General features: G+C 43.3%; 1 protein-coding gene across 1 annotated transcript; it reads right to left on the bottom strand.

Annotated features, from left to right (window-relative positions):
• Window positions 1-9,463: 9,463 nt before the first annotated feature.
• On the bottom strand, window positions 9,464-14,088 carry LOC137428490 (uncharacterized). Its single transcript, XM_078777365.1, has 5 exons — window positions 14,049-14,088; window positions 13,184-13,885; window positions 10,385-12,988; window positions 9,767-10,216; window positions 9,464-9,555 (listed from the first exon to the last, which is right to left on the bottom strand). Exons 1-5 carry the CDS (start codon window positions 14,086-14,088, stop codon window positions 9,464-9,466), a joined length of 3,888 nt encoding a protein of 1,295 aa, XP_078633491.1.
• Window positions 14,089-23,362: the final 9,274 nt, after the last annotated feature.

Genomic DNA, 23,362 nt, shown 5'->3' with positions numbered 1-23,362 from the left:
AACCGCTCCAGTGCGTCGATTTCCGCCTACGCCACGGCGAGTTTGGCCGGGTCGAGGCGGCGAGCCCTGGCATAGACCGGTGGACCTGTAGTCGGGATGTGGTGTTCGACACCGTGCTTGACGGCGACGGCTGAAAACGTCGGCTGCATGAGGGCGGGAAACTCGGCAAGTAGGCGGGTGAAATCGTCCACGGCCGGGAGCGCGCAGGCTAGCTTGGTTGGTGCGGAGCCGCTCAATGAGCAAGCGAGCGAGCTGAAGGTCTCCGCGTTGATGAGCCGACGCCGTTTGACGTCGACCAAAAGCCCATGCGCACAAAGAAAATCTGCACCCAGCAAGGCCATGGGCACGTTCGCCGTGATGAAGTCCCACCTGAAGCGCTGGCCCCCGAAGCAGAATGCGACGCTGCGCGAACTGAAGGTGCGGATGGAGGAACCGTTTGCGGCGAGCAAGGCGGGACCGCAAAGCGCTGCCTGTTTGTCCTCCACCGAGGTGGGTATCATGCTCAGCTGAGCGCCGGTGTCACACAAAAAACGCCGCCCGGACGCTGTGTCCGTAATAAACAGAAGGCTGCCTGAATGGCCGACGCTCATGGCAGGCAGCGAGCGCCAGCCTGGTCATTTCCCGACCTGCCAAAAGTGCATGGTGGGTGGCACGTTCTGGTCTTCTGCCCGAACCTGGCGTGGTAATAGCACATGGTCCGCTCTGGTGGAGGCTCCGGTGGTCGCGCCGGGTTCGGTCGACGGGGCGTCGCGGTGGCCACTGCCGCCAGTGGCGCTAACTCGGCCGGTGGTGGCACCGGTCGTGGCGCGGGTGTTTCCTCGGTCGGCCCAGGGTCCCAGACGGCCGCTCCGATGTGTCGCCTGGCCGAGAAAAATTTATCAGCCTCCTTGGCCGGGGCGCGAGGGTCCGTGATGGGCGAATTAGCCAAAGCTAACCGTACCTGCCTGGGTAGCCGCTGGAGGAACAGCTCGCGGAAGAGGAAGTCCGGGCTGTGGTCACCGAGAAGAGCAAGCATCTGGTCCATGCTTTCGGACGGATGGGCCTCGCCCAGCTCCGGGAGGTGTAGTATTTGTCATGCGCATTCGGTCTCCGTGATACCAAACGCACCGAGGAGTAGGCCTTTGAGCGCGCCGTATTTGTCGGCGTTCGGTGTGTGCTGGAGGAAGCTCAAAACCCGGGCCGCGGCAGAGGAGTTGAGCGCGGAAACCACATGGTGGTAGCGCATCGTATCCTCCGTAATGTTCCGCAGGGCGAAGAGAGAAGCCGCTTGAGCAAACCAAACGGCCACGTGAGATTCCCAAAAGCCCGGGAGCTTCAAAGCTGCAGATGATTCCATCGCCGTGTTCGTAGAAAGGGGTCACCAATTGTGGGAGCTGTCCTCGCACGATAAAGCCAGACAAAATGGACGACACAGGAACGAAGTTTCACCGAGCTATTTATTTAGCTCAAAACCAAAGAACTCAAAAGCACACTGAATCCGCCCATCCAACGGGCGGAAATTTATAACGCTAACTCAACACACAAAAGCCACGCCTCTCAGGCGGGGCATGGTATGCAAAAGAGATAAGTCACGCCTCTCGACGGGGCGTGGTCTGCAAGGAAAGTGTTCGCCCGAGAGGGCAAGTCTGGACACGCCCGAGAGGGCAAGTCTGGACACGCCCGGGCGGGTCCGGACACGTGACCGCTCGCCGGTTGCATCATCGGCCAGTGCACGGTAATTGTGTCATGCTTCCGGTAACCACTACAACAAAATTGTTCTTCAACACTCCACCTCCGAAGGTGCATCAGGTTATGTTTTCACCTGTTTGTTTGTTGCTTGAGAAAAGTTAAGCTTTTGCAAGACGTATATTGAATGATCGTGTGAGTTTTTGTCTGTCTGTCTGTTTGTCTGTATGTCAATTGTCGACAGGTCACAATTTTAAACTGATCTTCATGAAACTTCACAAAATGGTAGAGTTGATCAGAAGCAAGGAGCTTATTGATTTTTAGGTCGGAAAGTCAACATAGGCCAAAGGTCAACAACCTAGGTGTAATTCCTAAAATCTATTTTCATCCGGTTGACTTGAAATTTGAACAGGATTTGCATATCAGGTCACTCAATTCTAAAATAAATCCCCCCCCCCCTTCCCATGCCTCCTCCCACAGATCTCCCGATGTCCCTGTTCTCTACGGTTGTACTTGTGTGCTTTCCTCTCCCCATCTCGTCTCCCGCTCCCTTGATCATATGTTTTTTGTGTCAGTTTGTTTTTATGTGATTAATGTTTGCTCTTACATGAGTCTCGATCTTGTACACAAGCAATAAAAAATCCGATTGACTTCTAAATTTGAACAGGATTTTTATATCAGGTCACTCGATCTAACCACAAATTATTCTTACGGCCAACATAGGCCAAAGGTCAGCAACTTCGGTCAAATTTCTAAAATCCTCAATTTTCATCCGATTGACTTGAAATTTGAACAGGATTTTTATGTCAAGGTCTCTCAGTCCAACCACCAATTACTTTTGAGGTCAACAAAAGCCAAAGGTCAGCAACTTAGGTCAAATTTCTAAAATCCTAAATTTTCATCCGATTCACTTGAAATTTTAACAGGATTTGCATACCAGGTCTCTCAATTCAACCACTAATTATTTTAGCACTTTTAAGGTGTGAAATAATATTGTTACGTTTGTTGGGGGTAGGCAATGATTACCTCAGAGCCAGGTAGAATGTGTAGATTAGTGCAGTCCGAATGTCGTGAAGACGAAGAACCATCTCGATGTACCATAAGTAGGGAATCTGTCCAAGACCGTGTTTCGGGGTAAGCTTGCATATTCGTCCGCATCACGAGGGGTGGGGCTTGTTAATTAGCTGAGAGATTATGGGTAAATTAATCCCCTGTGTGTCGTTGCCTCTGTAAGCTATTCCTTTGGTCCTGATGACACTGCACTAGACACCGAGCCAAAATCGCCCATTAACCGCACTAATTAATATGAAAACCACCGGAAGCCAGGCATGAAGCACTACCGCTGATTACCCCGACTTGGAAATCACACAGGACAGGCAGCTCTGTGGAGACAGCCCAAAGAGCGGTGATTGGGTGGGGAATTGGACTGACACAAAGACGAGTAAGAAGGGACTCTCTGATTGCTGAAGGAAGGACAAATGATGTAAGGGCCTTAATGATAAAGGAACGCGCTGGCGGACATTGTCTCTCCCTACTTCTTAATCCATGAGCTAGAGGGGCCCACTGAGCACCGCCCCCCCCCCGCCCTCAATCAACAAAACTAATTTTTTTTGAAACTCTGAAATGTAGTTTGAGAAATTATATGTTAACATGCGATAAATTGGGACTCAGTATGGATTTTGAGAGACTGAAAGTTGCTATTTCCTCTGTTATGATGGTATATTGGCTATATTGGATGTTACGATGGTTATACACGATGGTATACATAAGCAGAAGATTTTGTTTTTTAATCCAACCAAAGATGGCTGATTGGCGGCCTTTAACTGCAGTGCATTCAGAAAGTATTCAGACCCCTTCACTTTTTCACATTTTGTTATGTTGCAGCCTTATGCTGAAATCATTGAAATTCATTTTTTCCCTTACCAATCGTCACTCAATACCCCACAATGACAAAGAGAAAACAGGATTTTAGAAGGTTTTGCAAATTTATTAAAAAGAAAAAACTGAAATATCACTTTGACATAAGTATTCATCCCCTTTGCTATGACACTTGAAATTTAGCTCAGGTGCCTCCCATTTCTCTTGATCATCTTTGAAATGTTTCTACACCTTGATTGGAGTCCACCTGTGGTAAATTCAATTGATTGGACATGATTTGGAAAGGCACACGCCTGTAGATATAAGGTCTCACAGCTGACAATGTGTATCAGAGCAAAAACCAAGCCATGAGGTCGAAGGAACTGCCTGCAGAGCTCAGAGACAGGATTGTGTCGAGGCACAGATCTGGGGAAGCCTACAAGAAATCTCTGCTGCATTGAAGGTTCCCAAGAGCACAGTGGCCTCCATAATACTTAAATGGAAGAAGTTTGGAACAACCAGGACTCCTCCTAGAGCTGGCCGCCCGGCCAAACTGAGCAATCGGGGGAGAAGGGCCTTGGTAAGAGGTGACCAAGAACCCGAAGGTCACTCTGGCTGAGCTCCAGAGATCCTGTGTGGAGATGGGAGAAACTTCCAGAAGGCGGGTTTCCAAGACAACCTTCCAGACGGACTAAGAACCGCGGGTTTCCAAGCAGGAACGGTGAGTGGACAGGCGCGGCCCATTTGATTCATGCGCGAGGCTAGAAGTGAAAACTCACAGTGAGGCCTGGCTTCCCGCCCACACGCTGCGCGCCAATGAATGTACGTTTCCCCGCCAAAGCCTCGGATGATCACCGACGAGATTTCGGAGACGCTATGAGCGAATTCCCCCACTAAAATTACACACATTTATTTTCGTTCTTATATATTTCCCTTTGTCTGTGTGGAGGGTCCCTCAATTTAGGATTTTAGTTTTATCGTGCTTTCTTTGTTACCGGCATTTTCAGAAATAGACCTGTTTATTTTTTTACATTTTAATTACGTGTTGTTTGCGTTAATTTATCCAGGTGTGAAGACGTCGGGTGGAAGCCGTTCAGGTAAGCGCTCCGGTCCCCTCTCCTCCCACCCCCCTCACTTACCCCAACGAGTATCCTCCGCTATATTTTTGGCTGAACGCCTCAGAGTTAAAGCTTGTTCAGCAATCCGTTTCCTCAAACGATATTAATCGCGAGGAACATGACAATATATCTGGTTATTTGACAATGTACGTTTGGTCTGAATGCTGCTGTCTGTTTGAGGGGACATGCGTAATAAAGAGCACGAGCTTTTTCACATGTCCTTTATTACCCTCTTCTGAGGAGATGGTATTGTATTTGAGTCCGTTTGTTACTTGCCGGAATAGATTCCGGCAAGTATGTTGGTTGGTTGGTTTGTCTGTCTGTCTGTCTGTTTGTGCAGAGTACTACGTCTACATCATTACACATAGCATCGCCATACTTTACACACATATTTGGCCTTGCCCTGGAATAGACTGTGCCCAATTTTTAACTCTCCAGGCCCAAGGTCAAGCTCAAGCTCACCCAAAACGTGAAAACCGCTCCAATTTAATCTTACAGCCACCATTACAGCCAACACGCCTCAGATCTGTCACATTCACGATCGCTATGTCGTATGTACTCCCGATACGTGTTTCCTTCATTGTAAGAACGACTAAGTCAACAGTTAAAAGGATTTTGAGCCGATAGGCGTTACGGCCTTGGCAAGATCGGCAGGGATCTGTTAGCTTATACACCGCCCAAATACTAATAGCTATGCTGGCTATACAACAACAACAACAACAACAGGCATTTTAGGCCATTTTCCCTGCAAGAGCGGGGGTTGGCGTTGCGGTCCCCATGAGAATCTTCTCCATTTGCCCTATTTTCTGCATCTCCCCTTGTTAACCCCCTTGCCTGCATTTCTTCTTCGACCATCTTTAGCCAAGTCTTTCTCGGTCTTCCCCGTCCTCGACTTCCTTCTGCATTCATTTCCATCACTCTTCTCAACCAGTCACTTTCATCCTTCCTCAACACATGACCAAACCATCTCAAACTATTTCTCTTCACAGCATCCATCACAGGGTCCATTCCCATCATCTTTCGCAATTCATAATTTGTCTTCCTCTCTCTCAACGATACTCCACACATCCACCGAACCATTCGCATTTCCACCCTTTCCAGCCTTCGTTGCTGCTCTGCGTTCATTACCCATGTCTCGCTCCCATAAATCATAACACTTCTCACACATGCAGCATGCACCTTTCCCTTCAGCTTCAACGACATTCCCCTCCTCGTCAGAACGCCACTCAGTTCCCGAAACTTCTTCCATGCACATCTCACGAGCAACCATTGCCGAGTTTGTCCACCTTCTCCATTCAGCATGTCTCCTAGGTAACAAAATGTTTTCACACCTTCCAGCTTCACGCCATCTCCAAGATCCAACTCAACATTTCCTCCATCTGCAGCTCCCTCTGTGCACACCTTACATTTGAATGTAGCTGCCACACTGGTTAATGACCTTCTCAAACCACTACATTTTTGATGAACCCACTCAGCGCACATTGTACATTGAATGGAATTCACTCCGCCACCCTTCCTGCACACAGCATATGGCCACTTCCCAGTTCTTTCCACTTCAACACATGCTTTACCACTTGCCATCACCTTCGTGTTTCCGAATATTCACCTTCAGACCTTTTGTCGCCATACATTCCTTCCACTTGTTCATCTTCTCCTTCAGTCCATCCATACTTTCTGCAATCACCACCAGATCATCTGCATCCAACAACTCCCACGGTAAACCCTCCTTTACATTCCGAGCCAGCACCTCCATCACAGCTACAAATAGTAGTGGACTGAGTACCGACCCCTGATGCACTCCCACCTTCACCTCAAACTCACCACTGTTCCTGTCCTTCGTCCTTACAGCTGTGCGCTCTTTTGTACATTGCCGTCACTACTCTGATCAACCATTCCTCCACTCATAACTTCCTCAATGCCCATGTCACTACTTCATGTGGAACCCTATCGAATGCTTTCTCCAGATCAACAAACCCAAGAAACAACTTCTTTCTCTTCTCCATGTACTTCTCCTGCAACTGCCTCACAATAAAAAGCACGTTTGTCGTTCCTCTTCCTGGCATAAATCCAAACTGCATTTCGCCAATCTTCACTTTCTTCCTTATCCTCCTCTCCAACACCCTTTCCAATACCTTCATTCCATGCTCCAATAACTTTATTGCTCGATACGAGCCACAGTCCATAGGGTCACCTTTCCCCTTATATAGAGGGACGAAGGTACTCAGTTCCCAATACACTGGAATGCGGCCTTCTTTCACCACCAGATTGCAGATCTCTGTCATTCTCTTCACACCCCAACTTCCTGCTGCCTTCACCATATCTCCCACAACTCCCGTCGGCCCTCCCGCTTTTCTACTCTTCATTGCTTTTGTCACTTCCTCAACTTCTCTGCCGGTCCTAAAAGTGGGTTACTCTCTGTGTTGCCATCCCATTCATTCTCTGCATTTAACAGTATTTCCATATATCTCTTCCATCTTCCTTTAATTCCATTTGGGTCCACAACGATTTGTCGCACTTCATCCTTCAAGCAACTCACCCCCATCACATCACACCTCTCTTTTGCAATCCTGAATACCGCTCTCTGGCCCTCTTCCGAATCGAAGCGTTCTCTGAACATTTTCCTACATGCCTCCTGTGCCTTTACTACCCCTTTCTTTGCAGCCTTCTTGGCTGCCGTATAACTTTCATGCTCTGCCTTTTCTGCCCCCATACCCTTCGCCTTCTGCTACTCCTTGAACTTCTTCCTCTTCTCGTCAATCTTCTTTCCAACTTCATCATCCCACCACCATGTTTCCGAGTGCCTCGGTGGTCCTTTTGTCCATCCACATACCTCACCAACGGCTCCCAACAGACTGTCTTTCATTGACCTCCAACCACTTTCAATCTCAACCACATCATCCTCTAGCATACTCTGCCCCTCTTTTAATGCCTCCCTCACCACACCTTCATTCTCGGTTGGTACTTCACCTGCCGAGTTCTCCTCGCGGGTATGCTGGCTATGCTGCTAGCTATACACTGCCGGCAAGAGTATACATGTATAGATTTCAAGAGTATACTTGTATCGACATAGATTTCCTGCCATTTTGATCCAAAATGGCCGATAAAAAAAAAGTACATTCCAGGCAAGTCCGCGGTCTCTGACCGATTTTTCATTTGATTGTCTGACTGTATGATTGTTTGTCCGCATAGAATAAATACGATTTTCTCTGCAACCGTTGGTCCGAATGACAGCAATTTGTCACCATATGTGCAACTCCACCTGCATAAAGTTTTTAATGACAATTATGACGTCATAGGTCACGTAGTTCGGCCGCCATCAAGGAAAAACCGAAAAACTTTGCACCTCCATATCTCCGAAAGCACTGAATAGAAAAAATTGAGACATGGCTCATTGGAAAGAACGCTCCAAGTGGAATAAAATCTGTTAATCATGATGTCATAGGTGCCTCCATTTTGACGTCATAATTTGTCAAGTACAAAACTTCATCCAATAAAGATGAAATTTCTTGAGCATAATCTCTGAATAAATTGTTGGAGAATTTTTTAAAATAATGATGACGTCATCGGTCATGTGTTCGGCCGCCATCTTGGGAAAACCGAAAAACTTTGTCCCACAATACCTCCGAAAGCCCTGCATCGAAAGAATTGAGAGGTGGCTCATTCTAAAGAACAGTCCATTGGGAATAACATATCTTAATGATGTCATAGGTGCATCCATTATGATGTCATAATTCGACAAGTTCAACACTTCATTCGAGCAAGATTAAATTTATTGAGCATCATCTGGGGACAAATTAGTGGAGAATAAAATAATGATGACGTCATCGGTGACGTGGTTCGGCCGCCATATTTGTTTTGATACAAAAGCCTTAAAAACCACTCAAAACATGTCCTGGGGAGGATCTGCAATCTCTGATTGGTCTTTGCAGTTGTAACTGGAGTGATCATGACTAAAATGTCCATCCAGCTCACTCCTTGCAATACTTCTGTCTTTTTAATACATGGTGAAATGGACGAACACAGATGCTCATTGGAGAAGAAAGATTGGATTATCAGTCATTGCATTGTGAGGATAGGGCTGTCCAAAAAGTTTGGATTGCCCACAGATGTCACGAGAGATACCGTGGAACCATGGGATGAGCCTTCTGTGATGCCAAACCAGTCAAATGAAACTAGTCAAGGGAACTTTCTAAAATTGACTTTTCAACTCTGTAATGGAAATTATCCTGGTATAAAGTTATTTTGATAATGAAATCAGAGTTCATGGTTGTTTTCTCTTCATTTATTGCAAACTTAACCACAAGCCTTGACAAAATAAACAACGACAAATAAACCAAACAAAACCACAAACAAGTCTTCTCATCTGCATTCACAGGTTGCACTTGCACTCTCTCTCCCCAACGGTGGGTCTGCATCGTATCATTCTGTTATGTTCCGGTCTTGCTGTTGGGCTTCTGGTATTGAGCCATGGTCTGAGTTCCCATCCTGTTGCAAAACTTATCTTTCAGTTATTGTGAATTGGTTGTCATTATCTTCTGCTTCTCAAGAAGAACAGTATCTCAGTTTCTCTTGTCGTGCTGCACTCACCTCTTGTCTCTCCATCTGCTGTGCAGTTCCATTGGTCTGTTGAGTGCTCCTACGCTTTCAAAGTTTGCACTGTGGGATTTTTTCCCCAAATATATGTCATATTCATCCGTTGTGGCTTTGAAGGAAGTTTTCCAATTGTTGGTCACCATTCACTTCTTATTCCATCTTCGACTTGTCCTTGCTGCAACCTCTTATGTTTTCATCAGAGTTTAATTTTGCTCCCCCAAAGTGATATTTTAATGAAAATGTTTTTGGAATAGCCACTCCCAAGTATTTGCATTTGTAACATTATGCCCTTTCCTTCTCAACTGTGTGAATTTCTCTATGTCTGATGAGGAATTTGAAAAATCTCTTGTGCATAACTTACAGAACATTTATTTGTGAGGCCCCTCTCACCTCTCCAGGGTGTACTTTCTGATGTTTATATAAATTTGATGAACAAGCATACGCGTTGCCACACACAGAACACTTGTACGGCTTCTCACCTGTGTGAATTCTATTGTGGGTTTTCATTGCTGAGGAATTTTGAAAATCCTTACTGCAAACGGAGCACTTGTACGGTCTTCTTCCACTGTGTACTTTTTTATGTTCATATAAATATGCAGAATGACCAAAATCCTTGTTGCAAACCAAACACTTGTATGGCTTCTCACCTGTGTGTATTCTTTGATGATTCTTCAAAGCTTGCGAGAAAGTAAAGGCCTTAGGACACACAGAACATTTGAAAGGCTTCTCTCCTGTGTGTATTTTTTGATGCTGATGTAAATATGATGGATAAGTAAAGTCCTTACTGCAAACTGAACATTTGTAGGGTTTTTCACCTGTGTGTATTCTTTGATGCCGAGACAAATGCTTTGAATCAGTAAATTCCTTGCTGCACACAGGACACTTGTATGGCTTCTCACCTGTGTGAATTCTTTCATGGCTTTTCATTGATGAGGAAGTTGTAAAATCCTTGCTGCACACAGAACACTTGTACGGCTTCTCACCTGTGTGAATTTTTTCATGTCTTTTCATTGATGAGGAAGTTATAAAATCCTTGTTGCACAAAGAACACTTGTACAGCTTCTCACCTGTGTGAATTATTTCATGTTTTTTCATTGATGAGTGAAATCGAAAAACCTTGCTGCACACAGAACACTTGTACGGCTTCTCACCTGTGTGAATTCTTTCATGTATTTTCAATGATGAGTAAAATCGAAAAACCTTGCTGCACACAGAACAGTTGTACGGCTTCTCACCTGTGTGAATTCTTTCATGTATTTTCAATGATGAGTAAAATCGAAAATATTTGCTGCACACAGAACACTTGAACGGCTTCTCACCTGTGTGAATTCCTTCATGCATTTTCATTGATGAGGAAGTTAGAAAATCCTTGCTGCATACGGAACACTTGAACGGCTTCTCACCTGTGTGAATTCTTTCATGTTTTTTCAGTGATGAGGAAGTTATAAAATCCTTGCTGCACACAGAACACTTGTACGGCTTCTCACCTGTGTGAATTCTTTCATGTATTTTCAATGATGAGTAAAATCGAAAATCCTTGCTGCACACAGAACACTTGTACGGCTTCTCACCTGTGTGAATTCCTTTATGTATTTTCATTGATGAGGAAGTTAGAAAATCCTTGCTGCACACAGAACACTTGAACGGCTTCTCACCTGTGTGAATTCTTTCATGTTTTTTCAGTGATGAGGAAGTTAGAAAATCCTTGCTGCACACAGAACACTTGTACGGCTTCTCACCTGTGTGAATTCTTTTATGTATTTTCATTGATGAGTCAGTTGTAAAATCCTTACTGCACACAGAACACTTGTACGGCTTCTCACCTGTGTGAATTCTTTTATGTATCTTCAATGATGAGCAAATTCGAAAATCCTTGCTGCACCAAGAACACTTGAACGGCTTCTCACCTGTGTGAATTCTTTCATGTATTTTCAATGATGAGCAAATTCGAAAATCCTTGCTGCACACAGAACACTTGTAAGGCTTCTCACCTTTGTGAATTCCTTCATGTCTTTTCATTTTTGAGGTAGTTATAAAATCCTTGCTGCACACAGTGCACCTGTGTGGTGTTCTTCCACTGTGTATTTTTTTATGTTCACATAACTTTGAGTTTTGACCAAAAGCCTTGCCACAAACAAAACACTTGTACGGCTTCTCACCTGTGTGAATTCTTTCATGTACCTTCAGTGATGAGCAAATTCGAAAATCCTTGCTGCAAACAGAACACTTGTAAGGCTTCTCACCTGTGTGAATTCTTTCATGTTTTTTCATTGATGAGGAAGCTATAAAATCCTTGTTGCAAACAGAGCACTTGTGTGGTCTTCTTCCACTGTGTATTTTTTTATGTTCATGTAAATGTGAGTTTTGACCAAAAGCCTTGCCACAAACAAAACACTTGAATGGCTTCTCACCTGTGTGAATTCTCTCATGTATTTTCAATGAAGAGGAATTTATAAAATCCTTGCTGCACACAGAACACTTGCACAGCTTCTCACCTGTGTGAATTCTTTCATGTCTTTTCATTGACGAGGAGGTTATAAAATACTTGCTGCACACAGCACACGTGTATGGCTTTGCACCTGTGTGAATTATTTCATGTCTTTGCAATGATGAGTAAAATCGAAAATCCTTGCTGCACACAGAACACTTGTACGGCTTCTCACCTATGTGAATTATTTCATGTCTTTTCAATAATGAGTAAAATCGAAAATCCTTGCTGCACACAGAACACTTGTACGGCTTCTCACCTGTGTGAATTCCTTCATGCATTTTCATTGATGAGGTGGTCAGAAAATCCTTGCTGCACACAGAGCACCTGTATGGCTTCTCACCCGTGTGAATTCTTTCATGTTTTTTCAGTGATGAGGAAGTTAGAAAATCCTTGCTGCACACAGAACACTTGTACGGCTTCTCACCTGTGTGAATTCTTTCATGTTTTTTCAGTGATGAGGAAGTTAGAAAATCCTTGCTGCACTCAGAACACTTGTACGGCTTCTCACCTGTGTGAATTCCTTCATGTATTTTCATTGACGAGGAAGTCAGAAAATCCTTGCTGCACACAGAACACTTGTACGGCTTCTCACCTGTGTGAATTCTTTTATGTATTTTCATTGATGAGTCAGTTATAAAATCCTTGCTGCACACAGAACACTTGTATGGCTTCTCACCTGTGTGAATTCTTTCATGTATCTTCAATGATGAGCAAATTCGAAAATCCTTGCTGCACACAGAACACTTGTACGGCTTCTCACCTTTGTGAATTCTCTCATGTATTTTCAATGATGAGCATATTCGAAAATCCTTGTTGCAAAAAGAGCACCTGTGTGGTTTTCTTCCACTATGTATTTTTTTATGTTCACATAAATGTGATGAGTGCCTGAAAACCTTGCCACAAAAAAAACACTTGTATGGCTTCTCACCTGTGTGAATTCTCTCATGTATTTTCAATGAAGAGGGAATTCTAAAATCCTTGTCGCACACAGAACACTTGTACGGCTTCTCACCTGTGTGAATTCTCTCATGTGTTTTCAATGATGAAGAAGTTCTAAAATCCTTGTCGCACACAGAACACTTGTACGGTTTCTGACCTGTGTGAATCGTCTCATGTATTTTCAATGAAGAGGGAATTCTAAAATCCTTGTCGCACACAGAACACTTGTACGGTTTCTCACCTGTGTGAATTCTTTCATGTATTTTCAATGATGAGGGAATTCTAAAATCCTTGTCACACACAGAACACTTGTACTGCTTCTCAACTGTGTGTATTCTTTCATGTATTTTCAATGATGAAACATTTGGAAAATCCTTACTGCAAACAGAGCACTTGTGGAATTTCTCACTTTGGTCATTTTCTCCACTTGGTGGTTTTAGGATATGGGAGGAAGTTCTCCCAGAACTCAAAATCTCCACCTCATTTTTCGGTGAAGGATCATTATTCAGGGGATTTTCACCTGTGTGAATTCTTTCATGTATTTTCATTGATGAGGCAGTAATAAAATCCTTGTTGCACACAGAACACTTGTACGGCTTCTCGCCTGTGTGAATTCTTTCATGTATTTTCATTGATGAGGAAGTTGGAAAATCCTTGCTGCACACAGAACACCTGTGCGGTCTTCTTCCATTGTGTATTTTGTTATGTTGATACAAATGTGATGATTGACTGAAATCCTTGTCGCACACAGAACACTTGTATGGCTTCTCACCTGTGTGTATTCTTTCATGTATTTTCAATGACGAAGAATTTGGAAAATCCTTACTGCAAACAGAGCACTTTTGGAATTTCTCACATTGGTCATTTTCTCCACTTGATGGTTTTAGGATATGGGAGGAAGTTCTCCCAGAACTCAAAATCTCCACATCATTTTCTGGTGAAACATCATCATTCAGGGGAGTTGCACCTGTGTGTATTTTTTTATGGAGATTTAAAGATGACGAAAGAGTAAATGATTTGTCGCACACAGAACACTTGTATGATCTCCCACTTCCTTGGATATTGTTCAACGTCTCTGCACAACTTTTGCAACTGCGATTGTAAGACATGATGCCAAACTTGTCAGTTTCATCACAAATAGTCCGAGTCATGTGTGGATTGAAAACTTCTGGGTGAAACAACGTGGAACAGTTGGAACAAGAAACCAGCTTCATTTGTTTCTCTGAAAAGACAAATCACAAAAAGGATAAAAATTCAAATCATCTTTGAAAAGTATGGGATAATTGACAAATATTTCACACAAATTACATTTGAGGAAACACAAACTACATTATCAGACGTTGTTCTGGAAAATGTATTCAATCAAAAGTGTGGCTCCATCCAACGAAGGGTTAACACTCGAAACGTCAGCTCGTTGCTTTTCATGACAGATATCAAACTTCAACAAACAATCTGTGGAATTCAGAATGCTTCGTTCTGCTTGTCCGCAGACAAGGAATGATTGTCAAAGCTCTTGCTTCTCCAATTTCCAGAGAAGAGAGGTGAACCAACTTTTAAGGGTACCAACTATCGAGGGAGAATAATAATTCAGTGCTCTGAGAAGGCTTTTTTGACGGCAAAGCTGTCTAGACAGTGTTTGACCATCCGTATGTATGTATGTCCACTCAAACATATACCAATCAGAGCTGAGGATCTGGTCACATGACAGGGTGATGTGATTACGTCCGATATCATTGCGGCGGTAAGGCGGCTGATTCCACACACCGCCTTTTGATTCAAATTTTGTTCAGGCCGAACAGATTCCACACAATCGCCAAGCTCTGCCTTGTCGTGTTTCATTCCGTGTGAAACACAAACAAACTGATTGTTAAAATGACCATCAAATATCGAAAGCATCGGCGTTACAGGTCTTCCAACGACATAGTACTTATCGCCCTTAAGCTTCATGCCTTCATGGGTCACCTTCAGGCCGCTTCGGACAAATTAGCCCAGGTTTCTTAATACAGTGGTATTGTTTTTGTAATAATAATAACAGCATTAATACTAACAAGCCGAAACCCGTGGAACATCCACGGAAGGGAGGATGTGGTGTATGGATAGAGTGTACCATTATGGATGGCAGAGGGGATTTACTTGTCCGAGTAAGAGTTAGGAAGAAAGATGAGAATGAAGAGTGCGTATATGAACAACGTATTTATTGCAATCTACTTAAATGACAACGCTACGATATACTTTTGAAAATATCACGTACTGTCTCGAAGTCAATGGCATCCTTTTATCTCTTCGTATACAACTCTGATTTCTACCTTATCGTGAACAGGGTAAAGCCTACTTTTATAATCATGAACGGTGGCAGATGCAGGAGTTGGTGAAACGAAAGGGGGGGGGGGGGGGGGGCTGATCATGACCTACCCTACGCCAATATGACTCGGCCAGCTGATTCAGAGACAACGCAGGAATTGCAAAGTTACCATCATATTGAGTCAACTTACACACTGGTCTTTGAGGAACAATAAGCTGCGCTATTCACGGTGCTTAAGTTAATCCTTCAAATCATTTAAAAACAACCCAACGTTGACGAAGCATGGCATATGAGGCCCGTTCAAAAGGTTCACGGAACGACGTACTCTCAAAGGTCTGAGGCCAAAATGTTTGTTTTTTTCCCCCCTTACACAACGGAAACAACAACTGGATAGGTAGGGCCGAGGCCTACGCCGACGTTTCCTCACTCGGCGAAGTACACTTTGTTTTAAGCTTTCAGAAGCTGAAGCCTTGGTAATTATTGCTTTATATGATACTGATGGGCTGCTCCTCCGTTTCACTTCGTTGTAATCACAGTATATGGAAGAAATTATGGTAAACCCACCTGATGAGGTTAGCGTACAGCGCGATCGACGACACCGGCACAAATGGCGGAATGCATGCTCAGGATTGTCCACTCAGTGGACGGCTTGCTGTCGCCTTCGACTGTCCAATCAGCGGACGGCTTGCTGCGCCTTCACCCAGCAGACGCCAATACGATGGAGTCGTAAGATGGCGTCGTATCGGCCGTTAATTGGATGCTTTTGGGCCCAAACGTCGGCTAATTCAGATTTTTCAAGTATGGCTGTAGGTGATAAACAAAGAGCGCGGTTCGTAGATCGTAAATCCATTAGTGCCGTGAGCATCGGGTCACTGGGTGCGGCGTAAAAGGGATAACAAAGTCGAGTCCTTACGGTATTATTATATAGATAATATAGTAAATATAATCGTAACACTGCAATCCATTTGTCATTATTGCAAAGTTTCGAGATTGAAGCAGTGTATGGTTTGTTCATTGTTGACTTTAAACACAGAATAAACCAAGACGGTCGTATTGTTTTTGTGATAATAAAAATAGTGTTAATGCTCCCACTCTCTTCAATCCCACTCCTCCTCTCCTTGATTTTGTCGGCAACGTATTGGATCTGCCTTGGCATCACAGATGGGCACTCCCTTCCTGCCACGGCTGCCCATCCCTCTGCTCATGATTTGATCTGCTTGCGATCGGGCCCACCACCATGCTCGTTCCTGCGCCCCTCCACCCACTGATTGGTCTACATGTGGACCTTCATGTTCTCTGCTGCGTGTGCATGGGACTTCTCCGTGATTTTCTGCGCAAACGCTGTGGATATCGCCGGAGTTGTGGGATGGAGGTCGGGGAGAGGTTCAATGTCGCAGCCTCCATGGCTTATTTGGTCTGGTTAAATTTAATGGGAAGGCTTGGTGCAGCTTTATTTATTTATTGTTTCTCACCACACTTCATGGTGCCTTTGTTGTGCACCACTCTGGATTTGATCTTCTTCATTAATTTGAAATTTGAAATTGCAATACTTTGTATCACCTTTCATATTTTCCTTCTCACCTTTTTGTGTTCAAATAACTTCAAATTGGTTTATGCGTTTTATAACTTGCATCTTGCTGCATCTTATATTATTATTGTAACTTACTAGGGCATGCCCGTACTATATCTATATCTAAAATTATATCCCCCCCCCTCTATTTACATGAAATGGTTTGGTCCAAAGCGAACGGCTTGCGAGTGGTGACAATCCCCCCCCTCTATTTACATGCAATGGTTTGGTCCAAAGCGAACGGCTTCCGGAGTTTGGTAAAGAAATCGCCATCGCGTGCACAAACGCGCAGGAAAGCGAATGAATCGCAAATTCGTTTTTATTAGTTGTAAAACATAGTTTAACGCCAACATAGTTTGCAAACGTGAAATAAATGAATACGCTCTCAAATGTGCCATCCGAGGCAGAGTGTGCCCGCCACGTTCGGCACACGCGATCGTTCGCTGCTCTCTGATTGGTTGAATCGTTTTTTGGACATAGCTCGGTAAGTAATTGTCCGATTAATATGAAACCTTGAAAAGGCACATCCTCGGGTCCCCAGCAATATACCTGGCAAGTTAAAAGTATATCGGACCCGTGGTTGTCGAGAAACAGCGGTCACAGACAAACGTACAGACGTACAGACAGACAGACAGAGATTACTGGAATTATAGATAGATTATTGTCATCAAAATGCAGTATTTGTAAATTGACTAATTCAACCTATGGCTGCAAGTCTTTTTTGAATAAACCGATTATCTATATAATAATAGCGTAAGGACTCGACTTTGTTATCCCTTTTACGCCGCACCCAGTGACCCGATGCCCACGGCACTAATGGATTTACGATCTACGAACCGCACTCTATGTTTATCACGTACAGCCATACTCGAAAAATCTGAATTAGCCGACGTTGTGGCCCAAAAGCATCCAATTAACTGCCGATACGACGCCATGTTATTGGCGTCTGCTGGTTGAAGGCGAAGCAAGCCGTCCGCTGATTGGATAGTCGAAGGCGACAGCAAGCCGTCCACTGAGTGGACAATCCTGAGCATGCATTTGTGCCGGTGTCGTCGATCGCGGTGTACGCTAACCTCATCAGGTGGGTTTACCATAATTTCTAAACATTCCGTAAACTGGGTATCTATTTGCCTGCTCCTGTCTTCTCCCACGGCCAGTTATATGTGGCATGTTCAAGAGCACGGTCGTTCAAAGATGTGTATATCAAGGTTGATAATACGAGTACGCAAGGAGTCGTCAGAGGCTTGACTATTACCCCAAACATTGTTTATCCAGAAGTTTTAAAATAATTTCAACCTCTGATACTGCGTTCATTGTATTATATTCCGACTGCTCTGCCTTGACATTGACGCTTACCAATGCGCCAATATGGGGCTAATTCCAGTCGATTTACTAATCCGTACATTTTTTAAAAGTCTATGGTTCTACTGCTGTTCCTTTCCATTGACACATACCACTGCGCCAGTGTGGCCAGAGTGGTGCTGCGCCTATTACGAATCCATTCATTTTTCAAAAGTATATCGTAGCGTTGTCATTTAAGTAGAATGCAATAAATACGTTGTTCATATACGCACTCTTCATTCTCATCTTTCTTCCTCACTCTTACTCGGACAAGCAAATCCCCTATGCCATCCATAATGGTACACTCTATCCATACACCACAACCTCCCTTCCGTGGATGTTCCACGGGTTTCGGCTAGTTATTATTATTATTATTATTATTATTATTATTATTATGCAGCAATATTGTTTTCATAATAATAATAATAATAATAATAATAATAATAATAATAATAATAATAATAGCGTGAATACTCATCATATGGTAAATATAATTGTAACACCGCAATCCCTTTGTCGTTATTGCAAAGTTTCTAGATTGAAGCGGTGTATGGTTGGTTCCTTATTCACTCGAAACATCGAATAAACCACTGTCTCAATGCAAAAAAAAAAACCATACTTACATTATTTGTGAACTGGTATATATACTGGAAAGACGAAATATCAACAGATATAAAGTGACAACTGGGTGAAAGACGAAAGAGCAGGAAAACATAAAAAGAGTTGGATAGATTGTGGATAGACAAAGAAGGATCATTGGAATGGCTAAGAAGAGGTCAGTTCAACTGGGACGGAAAACAATTCATTATTAATGCCGGCTGTAAAACATTGCTTCAAAAAGGGGACGGAAAAACAACAACAACCACGGTCCCCGAAAAAGGCCAACCCCCACTTGCGGGGAAAAATGGCCTCCAAAGGTGGGTTTTTTTATTAATGCCAAAGACCAAAGACCACCCAGGTTACGTCGATGTTAGACTTTCGGTCTTCTTTTTTGACAGCGAGAAGAATTAAGGGAAGACAAGCCTGTTGTAGAATTTATAGTCTGCAAGCCCTTTCATGGAGACACCACCGGGAATGGTGACACCAACAAAGTTGTCAAAAGTACATTCCTTTCAAAATAGCACCAGCTTAATCCAAGAAGTAAATATGAGAGTTGGTTGGTTTATCCTGTCAGAGAAGTATTGTAAGTATTTAGGACTACCTGGGTTAAAACTCATACTTCAGGTGCGGGAGTATTTTTTGATCTTCTGTAGGTTATCTGTGAGAGACGGAATCACTGTTTTTCGGGCAACGTGCCAAAGTATTTTCATATGTCAGATGGTACGTGAAATCTTCAGGAAGGTTTCAAAAGAAAACTAGAACGGGCACTCGGTAGAGCGCATACCTTCGCCGCAGCTACTGTTCTGTACTTGGCATGGGAGTGTAGGGAACAGAACAGTGAACAGTTTGGTGCTGATTTCATGCAAATCGGATAAGAATTGACCGAGTTATGACAAATAAAAATACGATTTTGACCTTTTCGTGACCTTGACCTTGACCTTTGACCCGATTGCTCCCAAAATCTAATCAAATGTGTCCCGTATAATAACCAATCATCCCACCAAATTTCATGCAATTCGGTTGAATACTTTTTGAGTTATGCGAATAACATACACACACACACACACACACACAGACATACAAATAAATACACAGCGATCAAAACATAACCTTCCGCTTTTGCGAAGGTAATAAAAACGGTAATCAGGAATGGAATCTAGAATGGGGTCATAGCGCAAACTAGTGTCCAATAGGAGAGACAGTGAGATGAGATTGAACATGAATGGTGTGATGCACAACTCAAGCTTAGCTGGGAGAGGCTACCATTGAATCAAAATATATTCCAGGTTTATTGTTCCGGGTAATGTTCCAGGTTTAACACATTGTGGAGAAGGAAACATCAAATAGTAGATATTTTAAGATTGTCATGGAACCGATTTGGAGAACGTACTTCCACAGCAAGTCATCCAAACACGGTGCATTAATCTCACTTGATTTGTTATTTCCAATGCTATTTCCGAGGTGTATATTAATAAAGTAGAGACTTTTTTTGGCTTTATTTGTTCAATGAATCCTGAGCAAAGGCCAGAAATACAGATTGCATCAAAATTTCTCTGTATTTTACACAACTAATATTCCTGTATAAATCTGGGTATTTTAAAGGCAACTTATATCGTTTCATCATTGGTTTCATCATTGAAAAAGAACAAAGAAACAAGTAAAAACCATGTGATGTGTTCATTATGACGTTTGGCTTACCCTCAAGCAGCTGAACAGCTTTGCTGGACTCCATGGGAAGAGATTCATGTGGTTCCTGCTTTACATGTTCATTGCTCAAAGCATCTTGGGAAGTCTCAAAATAACTTTGGAAAGTTTCCATCTTCCCCTGATGAGCTTCATCTGAAAAACATTTGACAATGTATTGCTTTCCCAGGAAGGCATGCGTGACAACCATCACTGAAGATTATTATTTTTGTTAATATTGTTGTTCTCCACACCTTTGACAAGCGAGGGGTAATCGTCAATGAACTCGGACTCCACCTTTACTTCCACAATAAAATCTGAAAATAAAAACACCCCATTCAAACTCCACATTAAATGGTACTTCAAAATTCACGAAAATTCCCAATGCAGTTCTGGACAGCAAGTGTTTCGTTTTGGAGAAATGGACAGAATTCAGGAAATCGGTGAATGGAAACGGAAAAGGAAATCTGACAGAAAAAAATAAAAATCAGCATGTGGCACTCACAGAAAAGGAAAAAATAACATCTCCACTATATTGTCTGATGTATTGATTATAAACACGACATGAAATAGAAAAAGTCCCATGTGGAACAGAAAGAATCCCATGCGGCAAACGGACAAGTCCCACGTCGCAAAGATACAAGTACCACATGGAAAACATACAAGTCCCACGTGGAAAAGATACAAGTCCCACGTGGAAAAAACACAAATCCCCAAATGGCAAATAGACTCGTCCCACGTGGAAAAGAGACAAGTCCCACGTGGAAAAAACACAAATCCCCAAATGGCAAATAGACTCGTCCCATGTGGAAAAGAGACAAGTCCCACGTGGAAAGAGACAAGTCCCACATGGAAAAAACATCTCACATGGCAGAGACAAGTCCCATATGGCAAAGAGACAGGTCCCGTGTGGAAAAGATACAAGTCCCACGTGGCAAAGATACACGTCCCACGCGGCAAAGATACAAGTCCCATGTGGAAAAGAGACAAGTCTCACATGGCAGAGACAAGTCCCACATGGCAAAGAGAAAACGATGTCCATGACAATAATTTCACCTCCATTTCATCAAATGGGATGTTTTTGTGATTTTATTTTTGACAAACCTCAGGAATTTTTCAAGATATCAGAATGAAACTTGCAAATCTTATTTGTTCGTATGTGTAGTATTTATGGATGAGATCTTGTCAATGTTCGTCAAAGGTCAGGGTAATTGCCATCCAAAACATGTAAAACACCTATTAGGCATCAATGTGAAAATTTATCATCCAAATTTGTGAAGACAATTTATCATGTAAACACTTCATACGCAAAATTGTCCAATTAACCAAATTGCTGTTTCCAGGGCAACTCATGTTTATTTGCATTTTGAAAATATGGTGCTGTGCAAAACATCTTGTTTGTTTGTCTGTATAACAGGATATCTCAATGTTGTGGACAGATTCGGGTAAAATTTGATGGACAGGTTGAGTTTGTGACACAGACAAACCGATTCGATGTTGGTGAAGATCTGGATCCGCATCGGATTGTAAATTTTATAAAGAGATCGGGCCACAAACAATATACAACATGATGTTTCAAAAAGTTGTGGATGGATTATGGTAACACTTGGTGGATGAGTTAGGTCGGTGACAAGAACAAGCCGATTCGATTTTAGTTCAGGTCTGGATCCAGATCTGACCTATCGGTGGATACAAAATGTCAACTTTGACCTTGGTGGAGGTGTGCTCTGCACCTGGTGCTGTTGTAGTTTACAAATAAAATGTATTCGGGTCGATTTCCTTCCAACACAAGTAGAACTGAAGGACCATTTTACCTTCAAACCACTCACTTCCACTCACCGCACGATATACATCCCTTCTGAAACTAGTGAGGTGTATCAAAGTGTCCAAGTCATGTGGTTGCAGCAAATGAAGCTTCATTACGTCATACTGTTTCGAAACGTTTCGAAGTTTTGGTGGTTCGACGCTCCCAGTCACACAAGCACTCCCATCAGAATGTCCTATTGCATCCACGACTTTCATACACAAACGAAGGTATAACCACATGAAGGCCTACTATATATATAGACGACTACATAATCGACATAAATCCAGGTCTGTTTATTTCAGGATATTGTCGACGACTCATATAATCATTTTGAATCATTTTGGTGTTTTTTTCGGTCTTCCCTTTGTATTTACACACATTTTACCACAGACGGAGTTTTGAGCGTTTAGAAACAAACAATTGGATCAAAAAGCCTCGTTTCTCCCATCACGATCTGAAACTCCCACCTTCTTCACCTTTCAACTTCCTTTTCCTTCACAAACACCTTTACAACTTTCACCGTTACAACTTTCACCTTCCTTTTCACCTTCCTCACCTGCATCGAAGAACATCTCCCACCATCACTTTTCTGCCATTTTGTGTTTCTGACGTAACAAACACGAAATAAATAAACTCAGCACCAAAACTGATAAAGAGTTCCGAAGGTGTACAGGTGATTATAACAAAGGTAAAGGAGAGAGTAGTTTTGTGGAATCCGAGGGAAGAGGAGGAAACGATTGAACTTCTCTCACACCTCGTCCATTAACGAATCTGCTCTCAGGAATCAAAATCTCCGTTCGAGCTTCGATAACAACGAGCGGAATCGATTCACCGGGTCAGGACATCGACACAATCTTGTACAAGGGAACCCGATCAGGACATCGACACAATCTTGTACGAGGGAACCCGATCAGGACATCGACACGATCATGTACAAGAGAACCCGATCAGGACATCGACACGATCGTGTACGAGGGAACCCGATCAGGAGATCGACACGATCTTGTACGAGGGAACCCGATCAGGACATCGAACAATCTTGTACGAGGGAACCCGATCAGGACATCGACACAATCTTGTACGAGGGAACCCGATCAGGACATCGACACGATCATGTACAAGAGAACCCGATCAGGACATCGACACGATCGTGTACGAGGGAACCCGATCAGGAGATCGACACGATCTTGTACGAGGGAACCCGATCAGGACATCGAACAATCTTGTACGAGGGAACCCGATCAGGACATCGACACGATCTTGTACGAGGGAACCCGGTCAGGAGATCGACACAATCTTGTACGAGGGAACCCGATCAGGACATCGACACGATCATGTACAAGAGAACCCGATCAGGACATCGACACAATCTTGTACGAGGGAACCCGATCAGGAG

This window comes from Myxine glutinosa, chromosome 5, assembly GCF_964187855.1.
Source record: "Myxine glutinosa chromosome 5, kmMyxGlut1.1, whole genome shotgun sequence".
NCBI lineage: Eukaryota > Metazoa > Chordata > Myxini > Myxiniformes > Myxinidae > Myxine > Myxine glutinosa.
This window is presented reverse-complemented; position numbering and strand designations above follow the sequence as displayed.

Coding starts and splice junctions, on each gene's coding strand:
- LOC137428490 (XM_078777365.1), bottom strand. CDS start 14,088: ATGAAAAGCAACGAGCTGACGTTTCGAGTGTTAACCCTTC. Junction 10,217..10,384: donor ACATGAAAGAATTCACACAG/GTGAGAAGCCGT, acceptor AAATTCACACAG/GTGAGAAGCCGTACAAGTGT. Junction 9,556..9,766: donor GTACAAGTGCTCCGTTTGCA/GTAAGGATTTTC, acceptor ATTCCTCATCAG/ACATAGAGAAATTCACACAG.